The 26,825-nt window shown below is 35.4% G+C and overlaps 1 protein-coding gene across 3 annotated transcripts in view; it reads right to left on the bottom strand.

Annotated features, from left to right (window-relative positions):
- The window catches only part of AP4E1 (adaptor related protein complex 4 subunit epsilon 1), a 93,604-nt gene that overhangs the window by 52,105 nt on the left and 14,674 nt on the right, over positions 1-26,825 (bottom strand). For 2 of the 3 annotated variants that reach the window (XM_023732474.1, XM_004377659.2), the window contains exons 3-13: positions 25,720-25,843; positions 23,947-24,020; positions 22,703-22,824; positions 19,743-19,902; positions 14,247-14,413; positions 11,142-11,215; positions 3,645-3,767; positions 3,433-3,542; positions 2,399-2,538; positions 1,293-1,405; positions 1,068-1,186 (exon numbers count right to left, since the gene is read on the bottom strand). In XM_023732474.1, coding sequence (XP_023588242.1) covers positions 1,068-1,186; positions 1,293-1,405; positions 2,399-2,538; positions 3,433-3,542; positions 3,645-3,767; positions 11,142-11,215; positions 14,247-14,413; positions 19,743-19,902; positions 22,703-22,824; positions 23,947-24,020; positions 25,720-25,843 — 1,326 coding nt within the window. Of the gene's footprint in view, positions 1-1,067; positions 1,187-1,292; positions 1,406-2,398; positions 2,539-3,432; positions 3,543-3,644; positions 3,768-11,141; positions 11,216-14,246; positions 14,414-16,084; positions 16,356-19,742; positions 19,903-22,702; positions 22,825-23,946; positions 24,021-25,719; positions 25,844-26,825 lie in introns of those variants that run through there. The other variant, XM_023732475.1, reaches the window with a different exon arrangement.

Below are 26,825 nucleotides of genomic sequence, written 5' to 3'. Positions count from 1 at the left end.
GAGGGTCTTCCTCTTTTTCACTGACCCTCTACTTTACCAAGCATGATGTCCTTCTCCAGGGACTGGTCCCTCCTGATAACATGTCCAAAGTCTCACCATACTTGCTTCTAAGGGAACATTCTAGCTGTACTTCTTCCAAAATAGATTTGTTCCTTCTTCTGGCAGTCCATAGTATATTCAATATTCTTTGCCACCACCATAATTCAAAGGCATCAATTCTTCTTCTGTCTTCCTTGTTCACTGTCCAGCTTTCACGTGCATGTGCGGCAACTGAAAACACCATGGTTTGGGTCAGGCAAACCTTAGTCTTCAAGGTGACATTTTTGCTTTTTAACACTTTAAAGAGGTCTTTTGCAGCAGATTTGCCCAATGCAATGCATCTTTTGATTTCTTGACTGCTGCTTCCATCAGTGTTGATTGTGGATCCAAGCAGAATGAAATCCCTGACAACTTCAATCTTTTCTCTATTTATCATGATGTTGCTTACTGGTCTGGTTGTGACGATTTTTGTTTTCTTTATGTTGAGGTGTAATCTATACTGAAGACTGTGGTCTTTGATGTTCATCAGTAAGTGCTTCAACTCCTCTTCACTTTCAGCAAGCAAGGTAGTGTCATCTTCATATCACAGGTTGTTAATGAGTCTTCCTCCAATTCTGATGCTGTGTTCTTCTTCACGTAGTCCAGCTTCTTGGATTATTTGCTCAGCATACAGACTGAATAAGTATAGTGAAAGGATACAACCTTGATGCACACCTTTCCTGACTTTAAGCCACAGAGTATCCCCTTGTTCTGCTCGAATGACTGCCTCTTGATCTATGTAGAGGTTCCTCATGAGCACAAGTAAGTGTTCTGGAATTCCCATTCTTTGCAAAGTTATCCATAATTTGTTATGATTCACACAGTCGAATGCCTTTGCATAGATAGAAGGTAGCCACTGGGAAAGGAAATTGACAGCTGAAGGAGTTAATTATCAATGAATGATTTCAAAAGAAAACATACTATGCTAATATTTGGCCTCTATAAAAATTAATACTATAAAATTTTAAGATCTAACGTATTTAGCTCACCCAACTCATAACTTGAAGAAATCTCTGTGGGTAGAACACATTTTCCACATCTAGTAAAGTGAGATAAGACTGAATTGCATATAGTCTTAATGACCGATCTTCTGCTTCATCATCAAAACCTACAAAGAAATTAATACACCATTTTAATTTCCACTAAATTCCCTAAGGACTCTGCAATAAAAACATTTTACTTTAGGATCTTACAGAATGCAATTGTTTACCAACCTTCTGCTAGCAGTCTCAGATAGTTATTGGGAATATCAGGATGTATTACATCTCCTCCCACTGAAAACACAGCATTCATTGTCTGAATAAACCACGCATTATCAGGAGCAAATGTGTCCACAGTGTCAAGAACAAGTATGCTTCCAAACTCCATTTATTAAATTGTCCTCTGTGCAGCAACCTTTTAGAAAAAACCCCGCTCACCCTTGGTAGGAATTTTTACATTTAACTTCTGGCAATAACTGTCCTATACCCCCGTTTTATGTAAAAAGGTGCTGAACAAAAGCTTATTTAATTGAACTTAATAAACTGAGTTCATGTCGCCTAACCTGGCACTGTGCCTTGCACATAATAAGCATCTAACAAACGTGAAATAATTGAAAGAAATGAACTAGCTAACTAGGGATAAATAATGGAAAATTATATATACCTCAGAGAGGCTAGATGGTGTGGTGTGTCTAGCTGAACAAGTTATTTAATCTCTTTTCTAATCTGTTCCTCTTGAGCTCTAAAATTTTATGATTCTACTTGTCAGAGCTATACACTGCCTAGGATAAAACTATACTTACGCAATTTCCAAGATAATTTAATATTATTCACTCCTTTCTTTATTAAACAATAGACATATTTAAAAGAATGGAATGTCCTTGTAACCTGGTGAAGTTCTGACTTTTAAGAAAAGTTAACATGTGAGTGGATCCCAACTACTTTATTGTGACAATTTCCAGCATAAACAATTGTGGAAAGGGTAAGTTTTGGTAACCAACAAAAACAAAACAAAACAGAATTTTAACTAGAAAGGCAACTGAGTAAGAAGTAAAGCCAAAAGACCAAGAGGGTCTGGAAGGGGAACCAGGTGCAGGAGGTGCAGGCGCCTTTGTCTTCCTGCGCATAATACTGACCAACTGAATGAAAAGAACCAGGAAAAAAGCCATCCCCTAAGAAGTCGGCACAAATTTCTGATTCTGACAAGAAAAACTTGAACATCCGGAATGGGAGTTAGTTACTCAGAATTCAACTTGTAAGTGACCATATCCCTACCAATCTTTCTAAAGTCACTGTGTAACTACACTTATTTTACGATTCATGGTCCCAACAAAGGATATTTCTCAGCTAGCTCAGCAATTTTGCCAACTAAGTTGACGATGATATACTCTTCTTTGCTCTGATGTAAATATTCAAGCATTTTCTGGACAATAACTGTTATATTCTGTGCATTAGTAATTCTGTAGAGAAGTTCCAGAGTCTATTTAAGGAAAAGAAATAAAACAGTATTATAAAACTATTCATAATAACACCAATAAAGAAACTAACATACAGGTTTATAATACAGTTGATTCTTCTACTTCAATGCAGAAGATCTTCTCAATAAACTCCCATATTTTTAACTCACTGCTATTAAGATAGTTACATTTTTAATAGATTTTTATTTCTTATCTTTATTATTTTTAAAATTAGAAATAAAACTTTTCACTTCTCTTAACTAGGTCCCATAAACCATTTTAAATGAAGATATAGGATGATTTCTCTATATTAATAGAAATTTATTATATAAACATGAGAATTAGCAGAAATATTCATGAAGACACCCAAGTAGACACTGAAACAACTTTACAACAGGAAATAGTTGAAAAACAAATGAAGTAAATTTTATACGTTTCCTTCCAAAAAGTTCAAATCACTTTATTAATCCTTTCAACATTCCTATACCTTCAATAGGGAATGCATTAACCTATTTTACATATGTTAAAGAGAATAATGGAAAAATATTAATCTTAAACTGTATGGTAACAGGAGTACATTTTAAATTGTACAAATAGTAAGATCTGGAAAGACAATTTGGGTCTCCTACTAGTACAATACTGGGACCAAAAAGCTATTAATGAATCTATGTAGATAATTGGCTATAACCTCTCCAACTCACATTTTAAGAACATTTCTGTGGACATAGACATGATGATTTTTTAGAAAAGTTACTTAAACTTTAGTAAGAAGAATAAAATGCACTGAAAAGTTAAAATACATGCATATACACATGCACATACACACTGCCCAGCACTTGGAATCTCTCTTCATAATACCAATGAAAAGTTTAAAGCTTGTTAACACTTCATGTACACTATTCAAAATATCAGTTTACCTCTCTTTTAATAATCGGGTCAGGATGGTCTAAGCATTCAATTATTGTCATCTGGTGTTGAAGAGCCAGACTGGGATCCTGCTGGATAACATAGGTAAGAGCTTTCAGTCCTAGAAACAAAGATTATATTAAACAAAGTGACTTGAAAAAAATACCCAGCAAACTTCAAAAACTCTTTTTGTAAATTTTGTCAAAATAGCCAATTATCTTACCTAAATACTTGAGATTTATTTTAGGTGACAGAACAAATTTTCCAATGCACTTGGCAGCCTTCTCAAGTAATTCTGATTTAGGATAAATAGAATAGATTGTATGCACACATTCAAACAAAATAGCTAGAGAAAGAAAATATAAAAATGGCAGGTATCACGTTAAAGCATAAGAGAACGAATTTGTGTAGAACTCATAATAAAACAAACTAATTGGAAGGTCAGCTTTAATCAAAAATCTTATTTACAGAAAATTTTACTGTTTTCAGTCTTACACAATTATTAGGATTAGGTTATCTCAGTATAATTTAAAGACAATTATATTTACTAGTAGGTAAGAACGATACATTTATTCATCGAAGTAGTTACTGAACATTTCCTATATGCCAGGCATTGTTCTAGTACTATGAATACAGCAGTGAACAAAACAAACAAAAACCCCTGCTCTCAGGGAACTCACGTTCATTAGCGAACACACAAATAGTATACTCATTTGCTCCTACGGAAATAGGTATTTCCAGCACTCCTTGAATGTTTCAGAATATCCGCAAGCAGTTTCTAGGATTCATACAAAGATTGATGTAATTTATTTCAATACAAACACCTGAGGATGCTCTAACATTTATCTCAAAGATAGGGTCACTACTCAAAAATCTTCAAGTCACTTCTTTAAAATTAACCTCAAGGTTCACAGTACAATCTTTTGAACACCTTGTTATTATTGTTAGGTGCTGTCGAGTCAATTTCAACTCCTAACAACTCCATGTGACAGAGTAGAACAGTCCCATAGGGTTTTCTAGGCTGTAATCTTTATGGGAGCAGATCACCAGGTCTTTCAAACCATCACCATTTCAGTTAGCAGCCGAGCACTTAATTGTTGTGCCACCAAAGCTCCTTTTTGAACACTTTTAACAGTGTTTGATTTTTTGATACAGTCAAAGGTCTGATAACTATGATAGATGATCAAAGTGGGCACTAAATTTTTTTCTCAAACTCTTTTAAAGAACCTGAGTAATGGAGCTGAAGATTTGCTGTGGTAAAGAAGACTCTCTGAGACACCATTAACTCCTGTACGTCCTAAGGGATCACAGTATCAGAAGTGAGATACTGGGAGGAAGTAGGATCAGCAGACTTAAAAATTGTTCTGCAAGTTGAAGCATAAACAAGTGTCCTTGATATAATTACCACTTCTCTATTTCTAAAAGTTTAAAACATAAAAAACCAGAGATTTCTTCATGTACAAGATATACCCTAAATATCCAACTAGCTGTTTTTTACACTGCTAATATACAGATTAATTTTGTGGAAAATGCTTCATATAAACTCCTTCCATGAGAGAGAAGGGAAAAGGAATCAGAAATATTAATTTTCCTTTAAGAAGAGAACTGACTTTAATTTTTAAAATAAACTACAAAATAAGTTAATTGGATGTAAAGACACAATGTATATTCAGATGTTGTGCTATAAAATGTCTTTGCCCTGGGCTGTGATAAAAGTTGACTTTATGACTTCCTGGAGCCCTGGTGGCACAGTGGTTAAGAGCTCTGCTGCTAACCGAAAGGTTAGTAGTTCTAATCCACCAGCTGCTCCCTGGAAACTCTATGGGGCAGTTCTACTCTGCCCTATAGGGTCCCTGTGACTCGGAATCAACTCAACAGCAATGGGTTTGGTTTTTTTGGTTTTTATGACTTCCTCAACTAAACAAGCTAAACAAAGAGCCTTGGTCAATTGACTAATCAACTAAGGTAGGATTGGGTAAACTACAACCAAATCCAGCCCATTGCCTATTTTTTTACACTCTGTGAACTAAGAATGGTTTTTACATTTTTAAAAGGTTGTAAAAAAACAAATACGTGACAGAGAGACCTATGTGTCCCACAAAGTCTAAAATATTTCCTACCTAGACTGCTTTTCAGAAAAAAGTTTTCCAAACCCTGAGTAATGGGACAGTACTAAGGAGGATTAAATATGATAATGTTCCATTTTCTAGCATAACTGATACGCTTCTCTGCATGGTTGCCTGACGTTCAGAACTCTCTTGCTATCAATTGTTTTACTAAACAGAGCTTGTCTTTAGCCATCTAAATTTTTAATTAAGACGCAAGATTTCTGGGAAGCTTGCTGTTGTTAGTTGCCCTCAAGTCAGTTCTGACTCATGGCAACCCATGTGTGCGGAGTAGAACTGCTCACAGGGTTTTCAAGGCAGTGGCCTTTCGGAACCAGATCACCAAGCCCATCTTCCAAGGCTCCTCTGGGTGGTAACTGCCAATCTTTCAGCTAGTAGTCAAGCACTAAACCATTTGTGCCACCCAGGGCCTTCTAGGAAGCCAGTATAAGTAAAATTAAAAGTTCAAATACAGCACTTATTATCAGGTGTAAACGAACTGAAAATGAATTTAATGGACTTCTAAATTATTTTCCCACCTAGAGGTAAGTCCCTTTACTCTCCAACAAAACTACAGAAATTTGTGTATAATTCCGTAACTGCAACAGCAGCCACTCTGCAGTGTTTAAAGTATTTCTGACAATTTCTCAACTTAAAAACAACATGGAGTTTTGTCTGCTCGTTAGTAGTATCAACCCAGATAATAACCAAAATGTCATCATGCAAAAATTACTAAAAATTAATGTTTTAACATTTGTGACACTGATTTTTATCATAGATATTTTGGGTTGGATTATGTTCAATCAAAATTTGAGGAAGTTCTTCTAACATCTTATTCTTCAGACTAGATTTTACTTGCACTTTCCTTTTCCTTTTTTTAAGTATGTGTTTAGTTTTTTAAAAATCTGCCAAACTGTTTTCCAGATTCCAACTGTGAAGTATGAGAAATCAAGTTTCTCCACATCCTCACCAAAAATTTGATAGTCACTATTTTTTACTTTAGCCATTTGAAAAAGTATGTAGCAATATACCATAGTGATTTTAATTTGCATTTCCCTAATGGCTAATGATGCTGAACATCTTTTCAGGTGCTTATTTGCCATGTGTATATCCTCTTCAGTGATACGTCCCCTCATGTCTTTTGTTCATTTTCTAATTGGATTATTTTTTACTATTGAGTTTTGAGAGTTCTCGATATATTCTAGATATGAGTCCTTTGTCAGGGATGTAGTCTGCGTATCTGTTGAGCCCATCCATTGAGTTTTTTTATTTCGGTTATTATTTTTCAGTGAAAAAATTTCCTACTTGGTTCACCTTTATACTTTTAAAGATCGTTTTATAGCATTATATTTAAATATGTTTAAATACATTATTTCTTTGCTCAGACTTTCTCAGTTTTGTTTCAAAGGTACTCATAATTGCCCACTGAAGCATTTATATGATGGCTGCTTTAAATCCTTGTCAGACTAATTCTAACATCTGTGTCATCTCAGTGTTGGCATCTATTGTCTTCTCTTATTCAGTCTGACATCTTCTGGTTCTTGATATTACGAACAATTTTCAATTTAACCATGTTGGGTATTATGAGATTCCAGATCTTATTTAAATCCTGTGTTAGCGGGCCTACACTCTGGCAGGAGGTGGGGGTGAAACAGGTAGTGGGGTACTGCCTTATTACTGCAAGGTTGGGGTGGATGCCCAGGCTCTCCACTCAGCCTCCTTTCACAGCTGGAGTTACTGTTATTGTTATTGCTCTATGTTATTGTTGGGCAAGGGATGGGAGGCTTGGCTGATACTACCTTCCTGGGAAAGTGAGGGGCACCTCATTACTGCTCTCTACACGGCTTCCACCAACATTTCAGGGGGTGGCCTCATTATCACTAAAAAGTGATAAAAGTCTTCACTCTCCACTAGGCTTCCTCTGACCATCTCAGCACACGTAGTCACCCACAGTAAATGTGAAGTTCAGGCTTTCCACATGGTCTCCACTCACACGGCAGAAGCAGGGGCTTCCTTACCACCCAGTGAAGGCCTAGCTCCCCACACAGACTTCACTAGTATCGCCACAATGGTGGGGTTGGGGCACCTCAGTACAGTCTGGTGAAGGTGGAAGTTTTAGCTCTCTACCTGGTCTTTGCTGGCAGGGATGGGGCCACAGTTGTTTCTGCGTAGTGCTTAGATGGAGTAACAGGGTATTGTCTAAAAGTTTGGTCTTGCTATGCTGCCTCTTTCTTCCTGGTCCTTGTGCTAGAGAGCACTGGCTTTTCTTGGAGTGTTTTTTTGGTCTCACTTATTGGTGTTTCCAGGTTGCTGACTTTTCCAGTATCCAGTCTGGGGTATATGGGGAGAAAAGTTAACTCAGGGAACTCACCTCCACTTTGTTCCTTGGGTCTCAAAGTCCCAGATGGTCTGCCTTCTTTTCTCTACCTTTTACAGTCATATGTTTCTTTTATATATAATGTTCCGGTTTTCAGCTGTACTTAGCAGGAAGCATAGGGAAAAATACTTGTCATAGTTCTGTCTCTTGTACTTCATTCTATATAAACAATTTGTTCTTGAACTGATTCCAACTCATGAGACCCCATATGTGTTACAGTAGAACTGTGCTCCACAGGGTTTTCAATGGCTGATTTTCCTGAAGTAGACTGCCAGGCCTTTCTTCCGAGGTGCCCCTGGGTGGACTCAAACCCCCAACCTTTCAGTTAGCAGTCGAGTGCATTAACCATCTACACCATCTCCCCACCTCCCTGTTCCATATAGTCCTCCCAATTTAATTTACTGAAAATGCCATTCTCATCGTATCAGTATCCTGTTCAAAAATCTTCCATGACTTCCAGATTTATACAGTATAAAGTTCAAACTCCTTTGGCTACCATGAGAGAACCTCCACAATATTGCCTTTCCACTGCTCCCCACCACAAATCCTCCACTCAGGCTGGTGACTCACTGTTCTGCCTATCTAAATCCTACCTACCTTTCGGGGTCCTATCACATCAACAAATCCTGATCTGTGTCCTCCAGTCCACAGTGACCTCTACCTCCTCTGACCTGCTGTCATATTTATTCCCTGTACCACCCCCTTTGCATTCTGCTTTATACTGCTGTTATGCTTTCATGAATAAGTTATCCCTTCCATTATATGTATATCCTCAAAGACAAAGATTACATCTTATACTTCTCCATACCTCTACAAAACTTTGTACAATGTCTGGCACATAGCAGATACTCAATAAACGTCTTTGATGCGATTTATTTCTTGATTTGATACTACAGTAAGTTATAACAATGGAATGTTTATAAAAATATAGTTTAGAAAGTATTAACACTAAAACCCAATTATAACATAAAAGAAAAAGAACTTTTTCTTCCTTTAATTCAATTAAATCATATTAATCACCAACTAACCCAGCACTGGATATCGTGGATATGGTAGTCAATAACACAGACACAGTACCTACCCTTATGAAGCTTATGATTTAAAATTCACATAAACAATAAAATAAAGACTTATATTAGGTTTACTTGAGGATACTCTACCACTGATACAGTCACTGTAAACTCTAAACTGTATCAGTATAAATATAAATAAAAGTCTAATAATGAAATAATAAAGGAAACAAAACAACAGAAGCTATGAGGTTTTTGTGACAAGTTGAAACACTGGCTGACAGCCTATAAGGAAACAAATTGTTGGTGTTGGTTCAAGTAATCTTAATACAAGTGTCCTAGTGAGAACATTAAAGAAAATATATGTCCTCAGGTATATAGTATTCTCCACATCAAAAGACACAAGTAACAGTGGTGTCTCCAGGAAAGGGAACCAGGTGGTGGGTGATAAAGATGGAATGAAAACTTACTGTTCATTGTATACCCTTTTGAACCTTTTGAATTTTGAACCATGAGCATATATTACCTATTCAAAAAAAATTAAAGCTGAAATGTCAACGCTAAGAAAATATTGACTTTCTGCAAGGAAAAAAAAAAAGCAGATGCTCAACTAATTTTTAAACAGAACCCCTTGAAATCATTTCAAACGCTTATCCTAGAAACTGATTATATCTCAAATGAAACATTTTAACTTACTTCAGTTGCCTGAATTTTCCAATAGCTTCTAACCAAACCACCAGCCACAATAAAGGTCACCCTGGTCTCTGGCTCCTCATTCTTCTCACTATGTATCAAGAGCCTAGATAATATCAACTGTTCATAATACTACACACTCATACGGGCAAGGTGTGTGTCTCTCTTATTATTCCTTTTATCTCTCACACTTAGCATGGACATATACAGAAGCTAATCAACTCTTTCCCTAAATCTGTACCTAGTTTACAAATCAAGTTTTTGTTTGGTAGGCATTCAATAAATATTGGTTGAACACATGAATAAACCACTCTCGTTGCCTTAATTACCATTTATATATGCAAAACAAATCTACCTTCAAAGTTTACTATCGCGATTCACTATCACGTACATTATTTTTCCTGTACGAGTTTCATGCATGCAATGTGTTCTCCTGATTCCTACCGTGGCTTTGTCAAGCACTTTCTAAACTAGTTCAGCTTCTGCTCTCTGGTCTATCCTACACTTCTACAACCATTGTTCTTAAAGATCTACAGTAGTTCTCCATTGTTTGAAAGAACAAGTAACGCTCTTCATCCCATACTTCAGGGTATTTTATCAGATTAAGAAATGACTTCCCCATTTGAGTTATGTCTCTCAGTATCTTCTGTACTGCTGTTCTCTAAAGCATACAAAACTCAAATATTTCACTTACATCTTTTAAATATCTCCAAAACCCAATTTCTTCACTGAGCTTTCTCAGACTGACCAAAAAAGAACTAACAGTTCTTCCCACTGGCTGTTAAACTTGGAAGGTTTTTGTTGTTACTTTCTCCATTCTCTACCCTCCTCTCCCTACTTAATCTTGTCTCCTATCACTAACTTACTTTTTCTAATTGTATAAAACATAAATGATTTACTGTCTCTTCATAAAATAGTGTCATTATTCTACATCTATATATACTCTATATCCTACTCATACTCCATGTGTCATCTTAAATATCACCTTCTCAAGAAAACCTTCCTTGTTCTCCCCCCTCACCTACAACGAGCTGCTATATTCTCCCACAGCACCTGTAATTCTCGTTGTAACAATACTTGTCCCTTTCCATGTATCTAGTCTATGAGCCCCATGTTAATATTGTTTTATTCACAGCTGTATTCCAAATACCTTACACATGGCCTGACAAATAATAGAAAGTTAATAAATATTTGACAACTGGTTGACTGATTATTAGGCACTATCTTCAAATATAAACTTTTACAAGATGTGGAACAGATCTGCTGGATTATCTTCACAGCTATTAGATGCCTGATGAATGTTTTCAATAAGGAGAAAATTATAATAATGAATTTAGGTCAACATCTAGAACAATGCCATAATTTCAAATTATTTCTATTAGTTATTCAATGCTCACATTACAAAAAGAACAGCAACCTACAAAGAACCACTTTAAAAATTAATGTAGAAAATTCAATTGGAACTTACAGCATTCTAAGACAGACTTAGCTGTGACACTAAAAAGCACCTTTAGTCATATACAAACATTACCTACCATATGTGACATTGTGATTTAACTCGGCTCTTCGTAAGGATTCATCAAGAACATCATACATTAATTCACTTGTCCTGTTTAAAAGATATTTTATTTGCAGTAGAATTAGAGTATTCTAACCCCCCCAAAAAAACAACAGTTTTTCAAACTTCTATCTCTTTAAAACTGAAGATCTACAGAAGACTAGTGAAAAAAATTCATTTTATGGTGAAGTTACATGAATTTCCCTTATTAAAGACTTAATTTGCTCTTTTCCACGAGTTTTGAATTTCCTGCTTTATCAAGTTGACTAGTTAGTCAATCAGGAAATATACATAGATCAATCAACTTTATCCTCAATCTGCACCTAGTTTACAAATCAGGTTTTTATTTGATTGAATACACTATCTTTTATAATTTTATTTGCAATAAAATATCTCTACGTTTTAAGTGACTACAGCAACAGCTCACATATCCAGATTATTCCAGACATTATTATTATCGGTATTTTGACCAGTTTTCAAAAATTATTCAAACATTAGTCTTTTCTCTGATCAATAACTAGATTCCTCAGTAAGAAAGTTTTAACTTATATTTACACAAAATATAAAGCATTATATTTTGTGGAATTAACGGATCTGTATCATTCGTATGTCTTTATGGTCACTTATCAAAGTAACTGGTTGAGGTAAATACTATAGGAAAACACAGTCCCTTACAGAGTCCTAACGCTCTGCCACTAAGCCCAGAAGACAAAATTTCTCTCCAAGAGGCCAGTGTGAAAACTATGGCTTTTCTGCTGGTATTTTTGTATGTTTACAAATTCAAAAAGCACTAATAGAAAAAAACCACCAAGATCACAGGATACACAGAGTGGTCTTGCAGAGAAGCTACCTTACAAAACAAGGAATAAAAAGATCAAAATATCCCATATGTCACATCTTTCAGAAAAAGCCCCTTTTTTCAAATATACAGCCAGAAAATTCAATTTGAAGTACATGTACTTTTACTCTGTCTTGACTGAAGTACAAATGTCCAATAAGAATCCAGAACTTGAATCATATTGTAAAATCCCTTATTTTATTGTGTAAGCATTTCTTCTGCAGAAGAGAACCATACAGCAGACATTACCAATCCTCCTCCTAAAAATTTGGCAATGCTACACCTAGATTAGAGTCTGGTTTCTCTCTTTTAAAGCCAATGTCTGGCATAACACAGTCATGACTGACCACATGGATGTGGAAACATTTGAGGACATGATCGAGCTAAATATTAATAACGTAAGAAGCACACAGTTAAAAAACACAAGAAAATACAAGCCATGGATGTGAAAGATCGTAAGTATATAAAGACTTTGCTAGGTAATTATTTCAATTAATACTTTAGAATCCTGTTGGAACTTACTAACATTTTTTACTTTAACACACTGAACTAACCATGTCTTGAGATATGTAAGATTTCTGTTAATATAAAATCTCATTAAAAAGTGGAGCAACAAAAAAAGAAAATTTTCTAATGTTCTGCAATATTATAAGAGTTCCACTGTTCATTTATTCATTTAATTAAGCCTAATTACTGCTCAATTGAACTCTTTGAAGGTAAGGACTATCTTACTCATGTTTGTATATATGCACCAAATTCACTGATGAAGGAAAGAAGAATAAAGATAATGTTAATAAATATAGTAAATAACCTCCCTGAATACCTCCCAAGTTGCTTCCGGACAACATATATAATGGCATTAAGTCTTTCAGACCAATAACCTATGATGCATTACTATGAAATCAGTTGTTTTAAAACAGAATTTCAGTCAACTCCAACTGGAGCCCCATGATAGGATAGGTTGGAGTTATGTAAAACATAATTAGGACAAACATCTCTAATGTGTGTGTGTCTATTCCATCACCTCCAGGTTTTCACTCCATGTTTCAATCTGGGGTTGAGATTTATCAACACAGGAAACAGAGTAATACCAAGAATGGTACAGTCCAACTAGCAGTGACGGCAGAGGGTTCTGACATGAAGCTGACTGGGCATTTCTAGTTTCTAGGAGCCACAGCCTAGAGGAAGGTCTCATTATAAAGCCAGGTTAAAGAATTAGAATATAAACATATGCTACTGCATAAAAGGGAACCACATTTCATAAAGTCAGAACACTGATTAACAAATGTTTTCTTAAAAAGAAACATAACAGGGATGGTAATAAACAAACTTGACCCATGGTCCTTGCTCTCAAGAGAAATAAAATCTATTTGGACATGCTCTCAAACAGTTCAGAAAAAAATCTTAAAATGAAAATAATCTGTGCATGCATGCACACACATACACACGCACACACAAAGTAAGAATGATAAAATAAATGGAAATAATCAATGAATTTAGGTAAAACATAAAAAGGAGTTCTTTGTACTATTCTTGGAACTACTCTGTAGGTTTAAAAAATTATAGTAAAATAAAAAGCTATAAAATATATATATAGTTGGAAATATATCCATAAAAAATTTAATATAAATTACTGGTCAAAAGAGCAATTCAGACAAATGAATTAAAAAGGTGAAGTCCTCACATGCAACTATATCAAGGGTCAGCAAACTTCAGCCCACAGGCCTACCTTAGCCTGATGCCTGTTTCTGTACAGCTGTAAACTAAGAATGGTTTTTACATTTTTAAATGGTTGGAAAAAAATCAAAAGAAGAATAGTATCTTATGACTCATGAAGCTTATATGAAATTCAAGTTTTAGAATCCACAAAAAGCTTTTTTGAATGCAACCATGCTCATTCATTCATGTATAGTCTATGGCTCCTTCTGCTACAATAGCCAAGTTGAATAGTTGCAACATCTGGTCCACAAAGTCTAAGAAATTTATCTAGCCCTTACAAAAAGAAGTGTGCCAACTGCTGAACTAGAAAATTTCACAGAGGAGATGGAACTTCAGAGGTACCTTTACCAACGGGTAGGATTCGGATAAGCAGAGAGCTACGATTATCCTAGCAACCTGAAAGAATGTAAGAGCTTCTTACAATGGTTTATTTATCTGACTCAGCCATGAAACCTCCAGGTGACTAAGGTCTAGGGGCTATCAGGTCGTTTAGGGTCATAAAGTAAATTACTTGGAATAGTTTACCTTCGATCATCTTTTCCTAGAAGTCTTAGTATTCTCAAGAGTTGAATTTGTAACCATGGTGCCGGCACACTGTGGTAGTTGAAATCTACTGGGAGCTTTCCTCCAACTACTTGCTTCAAAATTGTTACAAAACTCCCAGTCAAGTCTTTATATCCAGATGAACTCTCCTACATCCAAAAAGAAAAAAAATTCTTTTAATAGTAACGTCTTATCAAATATAAAATAGATACGGTTGAAATGCCATAATCTACTTAACATATAGACCTTCAGATGATGCCTACTCACAAGTTTCACATTTTACATTTAACGAAGCAGTGCTCTAATGTGCATTTTTTTCTGTGATTACACTCTGGCTACCTGACTGAAACAAAGCTGAATCATCCCCAGGAAAGCTTCCACTATTCCTTTCTTACTCCCACACACAGTTCAATCATACTTCAAAAGTTCTTATAATTATATCTTAGACAGAACTCTTAATAACCAAATAACCAGCAATTAAAGCAAAAAGTAAAAAGAACCGGCATACTGAAAAAGAGCAGTACTACCTTTACTTTTGATGAAAATCAAGGCCTGTGTGTAATCTCTGAACCTGCTGTGAGAACTCTCATGTAAATGAAGTAGATATGCTCTTGGTGGAGAACACGGCCAAGATTACAGAAATATTCAAATCCCCCAAATCAGGAACACCATTTATTCAAAATTAATTAACCATGCAGTATTAAAATATATTTGTGTTTCTGAATGAGTATGCTTTGATTACCTGTCTGACTGAGGAAATTAAACGTACACTTCTCGAAATGAACGTTAAGATTCTTCACTGTAATTTTCATTGTGTATCAAGAGCAAATTTTTGAGAGAGAAATAATAGCTCTCTTGAAGTTCAGTAAATGTTAGAGGGAAAATAAAATTTATTATCAAATATCTATCTATACCATTCTATTCTGGAACACACTTAAAGCAAAAAAAAAAAAAAAAAGACAACAAACTTTGGTTCTACAATTTAAACTGAATTCAACAGCATGTTCCATTTTGTTACTGTAGATGCTCATGAAATCTCTCACAAATATATATGCTCTCAGACAAAGAGAGTTTCCGGCAATACACTGAGGCTGAATTAGTATAAATCCATCATCACCATTTAGAAAAACAATTCAAAATGTTATTTTATAAGGATGCTTTAATTTTCACCAATCTGGTATGAAAAAAAAAATTATTTAATTGGCATTTCCCTGATCACTAGTAAGGCAGAGCAAGGGGTAATAAATTAAAGTCCCTGGGTAAAATCTAGCCCACTGGTTTTTTAAAAATAAAGTTTTATTGCAACCCAGCCATACTCACTGATTTACGTATTATCTATGGCTGCTTTAAGCCTCCTTGGGTGGCACAAATGGTTAAGCACTGGACTACTAAACCAAAGGCTGGCAGCTCAAACCCACTTAGAAGTAAGGCCTGGTGATCTGCTTCCAAAAGGTCACAGCCTTTAAGACTCTATGGAGTGCAGTTCTACTCTGCACACTGGGGGTCGCCATGAGTCCGAATTGTCGTCGTGACAGCAACTAACAACAACTACATGGCTGCTTTTGTGCTACAACGACAGAGCTGAGTAATTGTTGACAGAGACCATATGGCATACAAAGCCTAACATTTCTACTATCTGGACCCTACAGAGGAGCCCTGGTGGCACAGTGGTTAAGAGCTACGGCTGCTAACCAAAAGGTCGGCAGTACAAATCCACCTTGGAAACCCCAGGGGGCAGTTCTACTCCGTCTTACAGGGTCACTATGATTCGGCAACAGGTTTGATTTTTTGGTTTGGACCCTTAAAGAAAGTTTGCTGACCTCTGAAGTAGAGTATCTTTTCATCCATTTATTAACCATTTGTATTTCCTCTTCAGTGGTTTGCCTTTCCATATACCTTTTGACCATTTTTCTCTTCAGTTGTTTATCTTTTTCTTACTGATTTACAGAAGCTCTTCGCATATTAGGGATAGTAATCTTTTGTCTATTATATAGGTTGCAAATTTTTTGGCAGGTTCACAAAATATGGGAAAAGGATACTCTAATTAGTGGTACAAATGTATATGGAAAATTACTGTATATAACTTTTTTTAAATGTAGCAATTCTGCTTTGAGGAATTTTTCTATAAAAAAAGAGAACAATGAAACGTATAAGGATGTTTACTGTAGAATTCTATAACAGAAAAATAGGAGTTACATGTGTGCGTCTATATATATAAATGCGTACATATGTATGTGTATATAAATCATACAAATACACTTAACTGTGCATAATAGAAACATCTGTAATACCAGAATGCTAGTTAGCATTAATAAGGTTAAACAAATTTATACCACATCAAAATGTCAATTCATAAGATTAAATACATCTACACCCAAAGTAACTGTCTAACAAAGGACATTTGTACTTCAAAAGTTGTTTTTTTTACTTCTGTTAAACATGGTAGATTGAGCACACAAGCTTATCCTCCCCTACAAAAGCTGATGAAATTGATAATAAAGAAATTGTTTCAAAGAGGACAAAAAGAATGAAAATGGAGACAAACCAGCGACTGAAAGATTTCAATATATCTGTGGAAGAAGAAAAGGAGCCTTGGAGCAGCAGTTAGGTACTCAGCTGCTAACCAAAAAGTCGGCAGTGTGAACCCACCAGCTGCTCCGTGAAGAAAGATACGGCAGTCTGCTTCTGTAAAGATTACAGACCTGGAAACTCTATAGGGCAGGGCAGTTCTACTCTGTCCTATAAGATCACTGAGTCAGAATCAACTTGACCGCAGCAAGTTTGGACGGGTGGAAGAAAGAAAATGGAACAGCAGTAACTGAGTAGCAGAACAGAGGAAGCTACAATCTCAGTTCCTGCAGAGAGGAGCTACAGAAGTGAGCTAATCCACCTCATAGAAATCCCAAGGCTCAATGCTTGGAGGCACCAGGTATTGCAGAAGATGAGATATGGGGCTAGAAAACAAGGGGATTAGTTGAAAGTATGTGCACAGTGTGGCTAGATCACCAAGATTTCTTTCCCAACTGTGCAAAGGCAAGTGACTTCCCCTCCTCCTGACACCTACTGCCCTTTCAGAAGATGGGAGGATTACTGCTTGGAGAAACTGAACTAAAGAGATTCCAAACACGGGAATACAAAGCACAGGGGGTGGCAAGAGAAAGTTACCAGACTCAAAACAGGAAGATTCTGTTAAAAGCTTACATGATGAGATTCCCAGCTCCCTTCCCCTGCCTGGTTCCCATGTGGGCTTAAAGTTCCTCAAGAAGGAGACTGGAGAATCCTTTTCTAAAAAATGGTCTCAGAGAAAGGGTCTACAGTCAAATGCCTATACCATGACAAGGCCTGCTTGTCTTCCAGTCACACTACAGTACAGTTGGTCAGTCTACTGACCCTCGCCCAAGCACACAAAGCCTCCAGTCAACTTTCTAATAACTCGTTCTTAAAAACAAAAGGACAGCCAACCATCACCAGACAGTCAAGGTAACATTCCAATACCAAAAAAGGTGACTAAAATAAACAGAAAAAAAGGAACACAAGAGGAAAGTAAGACAATGCAGGTAGAAGACTCCAAAGCATCTGTATTTAATATCCTCAGAGAAACAGAGTAAACTATATTTCTGAAATAAGAAAAGGATTCTATTTTAAAAAATTTAAAACAAAGGAACATTCATAGTAATAAAAAAAAAGCACCCTTAGAAAATAAAAAGACAGCAAAATTCAAAGTTCATGTTAAAGGTTGATAAAATTAAGGAAAAAGATGGATAATAGGAGAAAAAATAAACTTAAGAGAAGAATTCAGGGGTCTAACAGCTAACTTGTAGCAGTGACTGAAAGAGGAAACCAAAAAAATTAAAATAAGGGAGGGGGGAATTATCCAAGAAATAATACAAGACCATTTCTCAGAACTGAAGGACTTGAGTTTCTACTGAAAGGGTCCATGAAAGTCACCAGGATAAAAGACCCTATAAGCTTCCAAGAGAAAAAGAGCAGCTTCATATAAAAAAACAAAAATCAGAATGTCATAAAAACTTCTTACTACCAACAAAGGAAGTTATTAGACAGTGGAGCAATGCCTTCAAAATTCTGAAGAAAAATTGTTTTACATAGGATTCTACAGTCAAACTATCAATAAAGTGTAAGAGAAGAATAAAGATATTTTCACACATGCAAGGGCTCAAAATACTTACTCTCCAAAAACCCTTTCTTAGGATATACTTCATCAAAATGAGGGAGTGCACCAAGAAACAGGAAAACACAGAACTGAGGAACTGGACCCCAACATAAAGGACCGGTGATGTCCCAAGTGTAAGCGATGTGCCACCTGTCCTAGACAGCAACAATGAGACCAGGACAGAAGACTTGAGGGCCTAACAGGAAGCAGTGGGGAAGGGACAGAGATCATCCACATGGAAAAACAACTACTAGGTAGTGCACAAATCTGCTGGAACATGAAGGGAAAAAAATCAACAGCAGGTAAACAGACAACTAAGCAAAGAAAGAACAAAGCAATTATTAACAGCAGGAAAAACAGAATATTGTAAAGAAAAAAAGGAATCATAACTGGCTCACAGTATATAATATTTACTGAGATCTAGCAGTGCAAACTCTGGCTAAACTCTCTGACTACCAACAATTATGACAAAATTATGCAAAAGGCACTGAAAGTGGTTGCCTATGGGAAACAGAACAGTGACAGGCTGGTCAGGGTGGGGATAGTGGGCAGACCCAAGGGATTACTGTTCTTCAGTAAGTCTTTTAGTATTTTTTCCAACTATCTGTATCTATCATATGATAAAACAAAAATATTTTTAAAATTATAAAAGAAGAGTTTGCTAATCCAAATGAATCTTTAATTAGTGCAAGAAGCATAAGGGCACCTTTCAGGCACTGTCTGCCTATTCCGGTAGCCCTGGTGGTGCAGTGGTTAAGAGCTCGGGTGCTAACTAAAAGGTCGGCAGTTTGAATCCACCAGCCTCTCCCTGGAAACCCTATGGAGCAGTTCTACTCTGTCCTATAGGGTCGCTATAAGTCAGAATCTACTCGATGGCAACGGGTTTGGTTTTTTTTTTTGGTTTTGCCTATTTCTAATCATTCAACCCTCTTTTCTCGACTGCCACAGTATCAATGTAAGGAGTCAACTCTGCATATACATACCTTGCACAACCCTCAACAGCTTTCCTCATCTCTACAAGCTGTTATGCACACAAAGCACTAACCTGCACATTTCAATCACCTTCCATAGCCAATATCTTTCCATACTTCTTTCGTAACATGAAAAAATTTAAGGCATTAAAAAAAAATGACTAGTTCTGAACAACTCTTTATTATCAATAATTTGCAAAAACTATTATTAAAGAGTCAATAATTAAAATTTTAAATGTTAACTAAGCATTTTACTGACAGATTTTTTTTTTTTAATTCCATACCAATATTTTTCTAATGGTAACTTCTCAGCACCTGCTGAAATTCCCAACATACCTTAATCATCCTAAGGTATATGTGCAAGGAGGCAGCCATGACCCCAACATCTCTGTCACAAAGTGCTTTCCGAAATTTAACATGAATATGCTGTACTTGATTGGGAGCAATGAGATGAAATTTATACAATGCCAGAACAGCTTTTCTTCGTATGATCTCCCTAAAGATAAAAAAATGACATCTAACAAGCCAATCTGAATCATCAGGTATTTAGTTTAAAAAGGTGAGTTCAAAGTATCAGCCACCACCTTATGATCTAAAAAGAGAATTACACATTCATCATTAATTTCATTATTCTAATACACCAAACTGTATAAAGTAGCTGTCTCTAAGAGGTAAGATCACAAGATACTTGAACTATGCACGTTACATATTCCTGTAGTTACAGAAATTTTTTTAACAAGTGTATCTTATTTTTAAAATCAGGAAAAAAAAAGAAGACAAATATTTATTCTTTTATATTTCCTAATACCATTTTGAAAGCCTTATTTCCAGAACTTGGAAGCAAAAAAAGCCAACAATAAGTTTTAAATCAGTTAACAGGTAATTTCAGCTAGTAATATTAGAGTCCCTTTATTATTACAAGTGTCTTTAACATTCCCATTCTAAAGTAGTAGCTTTTAATATTAATTTTTTTTTTTTACATCATGGGCAAGCATACCCAAAATACGTCCTAAAGCCCCATACTTTGGAGGCACAGGGAGATACACATGGAAAAAAACAATGTTACTCCTCTCCTTGCCTAACTCATCTCTATTTCAAAAACTTCATTACAATGAAGAAGTAAGGATATACTAGTCTCACACTTCATCTGTACTAGTGTCTAGCACACAGGAAATAAAGTAAAAGCGTTGTTATCCTATGGTCAGAGTGTAGTTTCCAAGGTGTGCTCCTGGTTGTTCTCTCCCGTGCCCATTTCTTATTTATCTCTTATTTGCACTCTACACTGGCAGCGCTCACAACAACAACAAATGTCACATTAGTAAAGTGCTTACTTTCAGAGATCCTTAATATATATTTCTGTTACCTAAAGACACAGAAAACCAAACTGAGTTTATTCAATGCAATCGTGTGTTCAACTGATGAACACCCTAAGATTCCTGGCAAATGGGCAGCCAGCTTCTCCTAAGTACTATTAAAAAGCAACTCCCAATCTCCCTAAACAAACTATTTGACTGATACAAAATTCTTTTCACATAAAAATGTAAGCAGATTAGCATCAGATTCACCAGTGTACGCTAACTACAAACTATATCCCAATGAACCATCACTGGATGCTGACCAATATTAGACAGTAGGTAAATGAGGTAAGGAGAAAAGAGTCTAAACTCTGAACAGGCTCAGGAGTCCCTAGGCCTGGCCCAAAGTGGCAGTACTACACAAGATTTCAGGAGATCTGGATTCTGGCTCTGGTTGTGGCTTGCTTAAATACAGCCAGGGATTCAAACGTCAAGTCCAAGTCACAGCCTCTTTGTGATGGCTACTGGCCTACCTGTATTCTGTCCCATATTCTTTAGCTCTTTCCTCAGCATGAAGCGGGGTATGGCCCTAACTGCGGACATAGAGTTTCAAAAAGTCTGAATTCCAGGCAGAAGACAGGAGGGGCCAGGATGAAATCATAGTAGATGGGAGGCCAAGGAAAAACTCTCTGAAGAATTTCATACAAAGGGTCAGTAAGTGTATAACCGCAAAAGGGTGGTGGTAAGAAAAAATAATTAAAAATATGCTGCTGCTGTATTCAGATGAACCTATAATTATCTAAGAAAAGCAAATATTTCCTTTCTAATAATTATCTTTACCCATCCTTTGTTCTAAACACAGATTTGACATAAACAAAACTTAAAAAGTATTTTAAAACCTATGTAATTATTCTATAATTCTTAGTAAAAAAAACTATCATTTTACTTGGAAGATTCATGGCCCAAAACTTCCTAAAGAATACAAGCTGTAAGAAGACATTTTACATTCTTAAAACATTAGAAATACTGACTTCAAGAAGCATATGAATTAAAGAAATGGAGTAACAAAAAAATTCTTTATCAAGAATGTATATATAACTAAAATATTATAGTCACAGAGGAAAAATGGAAAATGACTCCAAAGTCTTTCCTAGCTTTAACAGTTATAAGGCTAAGGGGCTTGGTCAAAACAAAATAATTCCAAATATGGTGAGAAAATAAAATAATCCAAGTATAGTGAAAAAGTAAGTCAAGTTGGTAAGGACAGAGTTAAGGAATCTTATAAGAGAAGATTAACAACATACTACAAGTTAATGTTTATTTGGATATAGTCTGCTATAAAACAGAATTTGAACACCGTGGTTTTGATATTAAAGTATCTTGCTAATACACCAAAGCTTTTCATTTCCAAACTATTTCCAAACATCTTCCACTAGTTCATGTTATCCTCAAAACAACTTTGTGAGAATCAAGGAGCTTCAACCAACCCCTTGTAGCCAAGGGAAAAACAGGATGACTGCTCGTTAGTGGTAGAGCTGGGAGGAAAGGCAAGGACTTCTGATGCTAAGCCTCGGTCTCTCGGTTGAACTTCAGAAAGCTGCCTACTACGTTTCCAAACCCACATAAAAATAAAAGGCATTCCTACTGGAGATGTCTGCACTGTATCTGGCAGTCAGAATATTCTCTACCCTGGTAGCATTAAGTTAAAGTACAATAAATTTTCAAGTCTAAGTTACTGTTCTGAAATCTATGGTGCAGACACTAAAACCCACTGCCATCGAGTCTATTTTGACTCACAGCAACCCTACAGGACAGAGTAGAACTGCTCCACACAGTTTCCAAGGCTGTAAATCTTTACAGAAGCAGACTGCCACGTCCTTCTCCCACTTAGCAGCTGGTGGATTTGAACCGCCAACCCAACCTTTTGGTTAGCAGCCAAGTGCTTAACCACTGTGCCGCCAGGGCTCCTTGTAGAGACCTATCCAAAAAGAATTTACTTACTTAGAATGTTGCAGTTTATCTTCTATTAATGGAAGAACAGCTGGAATCATTTCTCGAGGAAAGATCTGGCTGACGACAGTAAGTGCCATACTTACTTCAACCAAGTTAGTACTCTGCAAGTCCTGACATAATTATTAAGCAAAGAAAACATTCAGTGTAAACTCTGAAACCAGGGATGGTGCAATCAACAACGTAAAGGTCCTGTATACCTAGCAGTGTTCTACTAACTTTATAATTACTTTGTACATTCAGGTTTATCTACATATTTTACAGGAATGTCCCTATTTGCTTCATTTGTCTTAAAAAAGTCAACAGATAAATATAGGCAAAAAGCAGTTGACACAAAAGGAAACTGTACTTTTGTTCTGATACTGGTCAAAGTAGTTTCCTTTATTACAACCTTTAAAACTTTTCTAAACCAAAAACAAAACAATTTTATAAATTTTTCTTGTTAATCAGCAATAATATGAATGGAAGCTTAAAAGGAAGTAATTCCAGAATATATACAATAAAATGCAAGCATTCATATATACTTATACGTGCAGTTTATAAATAATTCTAACAGAATCTGAAAATATGTTTTTTGAAGTTGAAAAAAAACTTAAGCTCATTAATATGGTATACTGATTAAAAAATCAGAAAATACTATACTACAATAAACAGTATGCTATAGTATACTATACACACATCAAAAGATTGCCATAGATAAACAGGAAAAGCTCAACCACTCAATTATACCTCATTATCAATTTTGATTAAAAAGCAAAAAAAAAAGAATACTGTGTGTGGATTAAATTGTTATTATCTGTACATTTCAGCTACCCAATTATACTCTGTTCTCCTTTAAAATAACTTTTTAAAGACTTCAATTGTTCTATTTATATCTATATCACATTAGAACAGATCCCAGAGAAAAAAACAACATGGTCTGATGGAAAGTGCACTTGATGATAAGCCTAGAGTTCTGGGTTATAATTCTGTTTTACTGAATGAAGCATTAATAAATAATAACAGCAATAATAGCACAGCTACTACTTCACATGTCATTCATTTAACCCTCACAACAACTGTACAAGATGAGTTCCATCATTATTCCCACTTTACAGATACAGAAATTGATCTAAAAGAGCTTTCTAACCCCACCTTCTTCCGAAGTAACTGTCTAATTCAGTACGATTGTGGAGAAATGTCAGCGCCTACTGGAATCATTTAAACTTCCAATTAACCAACACATAATACAGTACCTTTACAACTGTATTCACAAGGAGAAGCAACAGCTCATGATTTTCATGTAGAAACAAAGAAACAGCCAAATAACCTATAAAAGTCAAGGGTAAAAGTTATATTACTGCCTACCAAAAAATAAATTTTCACAAGAAGTTACACAGAGTAATAAAATATTACAAATTTTAAGTATCAAAGATACCAAGTACAGGTAAATACAAAAACAAATTACAAAATATGAGGTCCAAAAAACTTCACTAAGGAAGATTTCAGGTGTTCTTCATCCTGAAGTCTTTCAGAATTATGTATTACACAGGATATGCCTGAAATGGACAAGAGGCCATGTGCACAAACTTAAAAGTCCTGTAAATGACATCAGGAATATATGCCTTATACCTTCTGTGCAAATCTCTACACTATCAATCAAAACATGCTCTATCTTATAGCCAAACATATAAGTATTCAAAATCTAACAGTTCTTAATAGTGAATTACCGGCTATTTGTACTGTTGAGTGAGCTACCTAATACCAATCTATACAATAGAAATATACATTAAACCATAAAAGATCTTATTTTCTCAATCTGAAGAGTACTGAATAAATGCAGCTTTTGAGGAAAGAAACATGTCTACCACACTACATGTACTCATTGACTTAAACATGTATTCTTGAATAAGCATTCTCACTTCAATACTATGAAAAAATGAAAAAGTACAGCTTAGGATTGAGGAAATATATCAGTATTATGGCAAATGCCATATACAGGGAGTCCTCGATTTATGATATATTTGAGTTACAGCGAACCCCACTTAGAACCATCTTTTTTTTTTTGCTACATCTTGTTAATAATGTGTACTATATACAACATTGCAGTGCGTAATTTGCTATCTCATCATTCTCATGCCAACCCCCAAAGGCAAAGATCATATTTATAAGGATGCTGATAATAAAAGGCACTAATAAAGATAATTTTAAAAAATGAGGTATTTGACTTACATCCGAACCTACTTAAGACGGAGTTGCCGAAATGGAACCCCATCATATGTCGGTGACTACCTATACACAGAATCTAGATTCTCTGTGCCAAGGCGTCTCTCATATACCCCATCATCTTACAGCCCAGGTCACTATAATTTGTGGAAGACTGCCGGTCCTTGACAACATGATACTATCAACTGCTGGCTTTCAATAAAGAACATGTTCTACTCCTATTCTATACTAAAATTCTTCTTTCTTGGGATTCTGATGTAATGTTGAACCTATATAAATAGATTTAAGTCCTTGAAAGAATTTTCCTAACAGTCCCAAAGGCTGAGTACAAAGACAAAATTTTTTAAAAGAAACTTCTAATCCTTCTAGCTAACTTTTGTGAAATTGAGAACAGAAATTTACAATTATTTCAGTTTTATTCTATATAGAAACATTTCTGACTTTTAAATTAATGAGATTAGACAGACATTTCTTAACCAGCTGTATTACAGTACTTTTTACATACAATAAAATTCACCAATTTTAAGTGTACAGTTCAATCAGTTTTTACAAATATGTACAGTTGTGTAACCACCATCACAAGACCAGGTAATATTTAATCTTCTCTACAACTCTAAAATGCTATGAATTAAGAAAACTGATTTCATTTATAGGCTTTGAATATCTGAAGTGTTATTTTAAGCTTTGGAAATTACAATGCAGGTGTTCTAAAAATATACTATAACCTGCCCTCATTTATTTGATATCGTAGTTGAAACCCTAAGGCCAATGTTAAAATATGAAAGTCTTAAACATATACATACCTACTCTCTTTTCTAAGAGGTTTCCTTGTTGTGCCAACTTAATTGCATGTATATAGCCAAAGGAAGCATCATATCCAAGCATTTCACAATATATAAGTCTCACCATGCATTCCTTCATCATTTTCTGAAAAGCAAAAAAACGTAGTAATTGTATAAATAAAAATTTTTTTGGTAATTATCTAAGGAGAAACCTTTAATCCTGCCATTGAAGAGATAATGTATGTATTATAAATTAATCATCTGATACCAGACTTCATACATGCTAGTTACTCCCAAACTTAATTACCAATAGTATTAATTTTAGAAAATTAGTTCACCAGTAGTTAAACATTTTGTTAATGGTAATACTATAAAATAATCCAACTGCAGCTATTTTGAATTCTATGTGCTGTGCTGTAAAATTTAGTTATTATATGAGACACACGGTCCTGAGACAAAATTTCATCCATGGTGATTTCACGTGCTTCAAAAATGTGACACACCCTTTTGAAAACTGTGTCAAACGAAAACATCCATAAAATTTCCACAAGTGCATAATAATTTATACAACAGAAACATTTTTTGCATTTAAAAATCAAACTGCACCTGGACTTTCTTCAGACTTATGCTACACATGATAAGCAATAGTTCGCTTTACAGGCATTCTTTCTTAACAACTCTCACAATACTATAAACTAAGGGGCATGATTTCATAAATGGCATAACCAGTCAAGTATTTAATTTTTTTAAGTGAGTCTTTCAAAAGTTACAATGCAAGCTAAAAATTTTAAGGGATTCTATAAATTTATTTTATTAACACAACAGTTCCATTCTCAATGTTCACAGAAAACTTACATCAAAAATAAAACATGTTTCACAGGAACAAGACAAGGATGCCCTTTATCACCACTTCTATTTAACATTGTGCTGGAAGTCCTAGCTAGAGCAATAAGGCAAGAAAAAGAAACAAAGGGCATCCAAATTGGTAATGAAGAAGTTAAACTCTCCCTGTTTGCGGATGATATGATACTGTACATAGAAAACCCTAAAGACTCCACGAGAAATCTACTGGAACTAATAGAAAGATTCAGCAGAGTAGCAGGATACAAGATAAACATACAAAAATC

Source organism: Trichechus manatus, unplaced genomic scaffold (genome assembly GCF_000243295.1).
Source record: "Trichechus manatus latirostris isolate Lorelei unplaced genomic scaffold, TriManLat1.0 scaffold00052, whole genome shotgun sequence".
NCBI lineage: Eukaryota > Metazoa > Chordata > Mammalia > Sirenia > Trichechidae > Trichechus > Trichechus manatus.
This window is presented reverse-complemented; position numbering and strand designations above follow the sequence as displayed.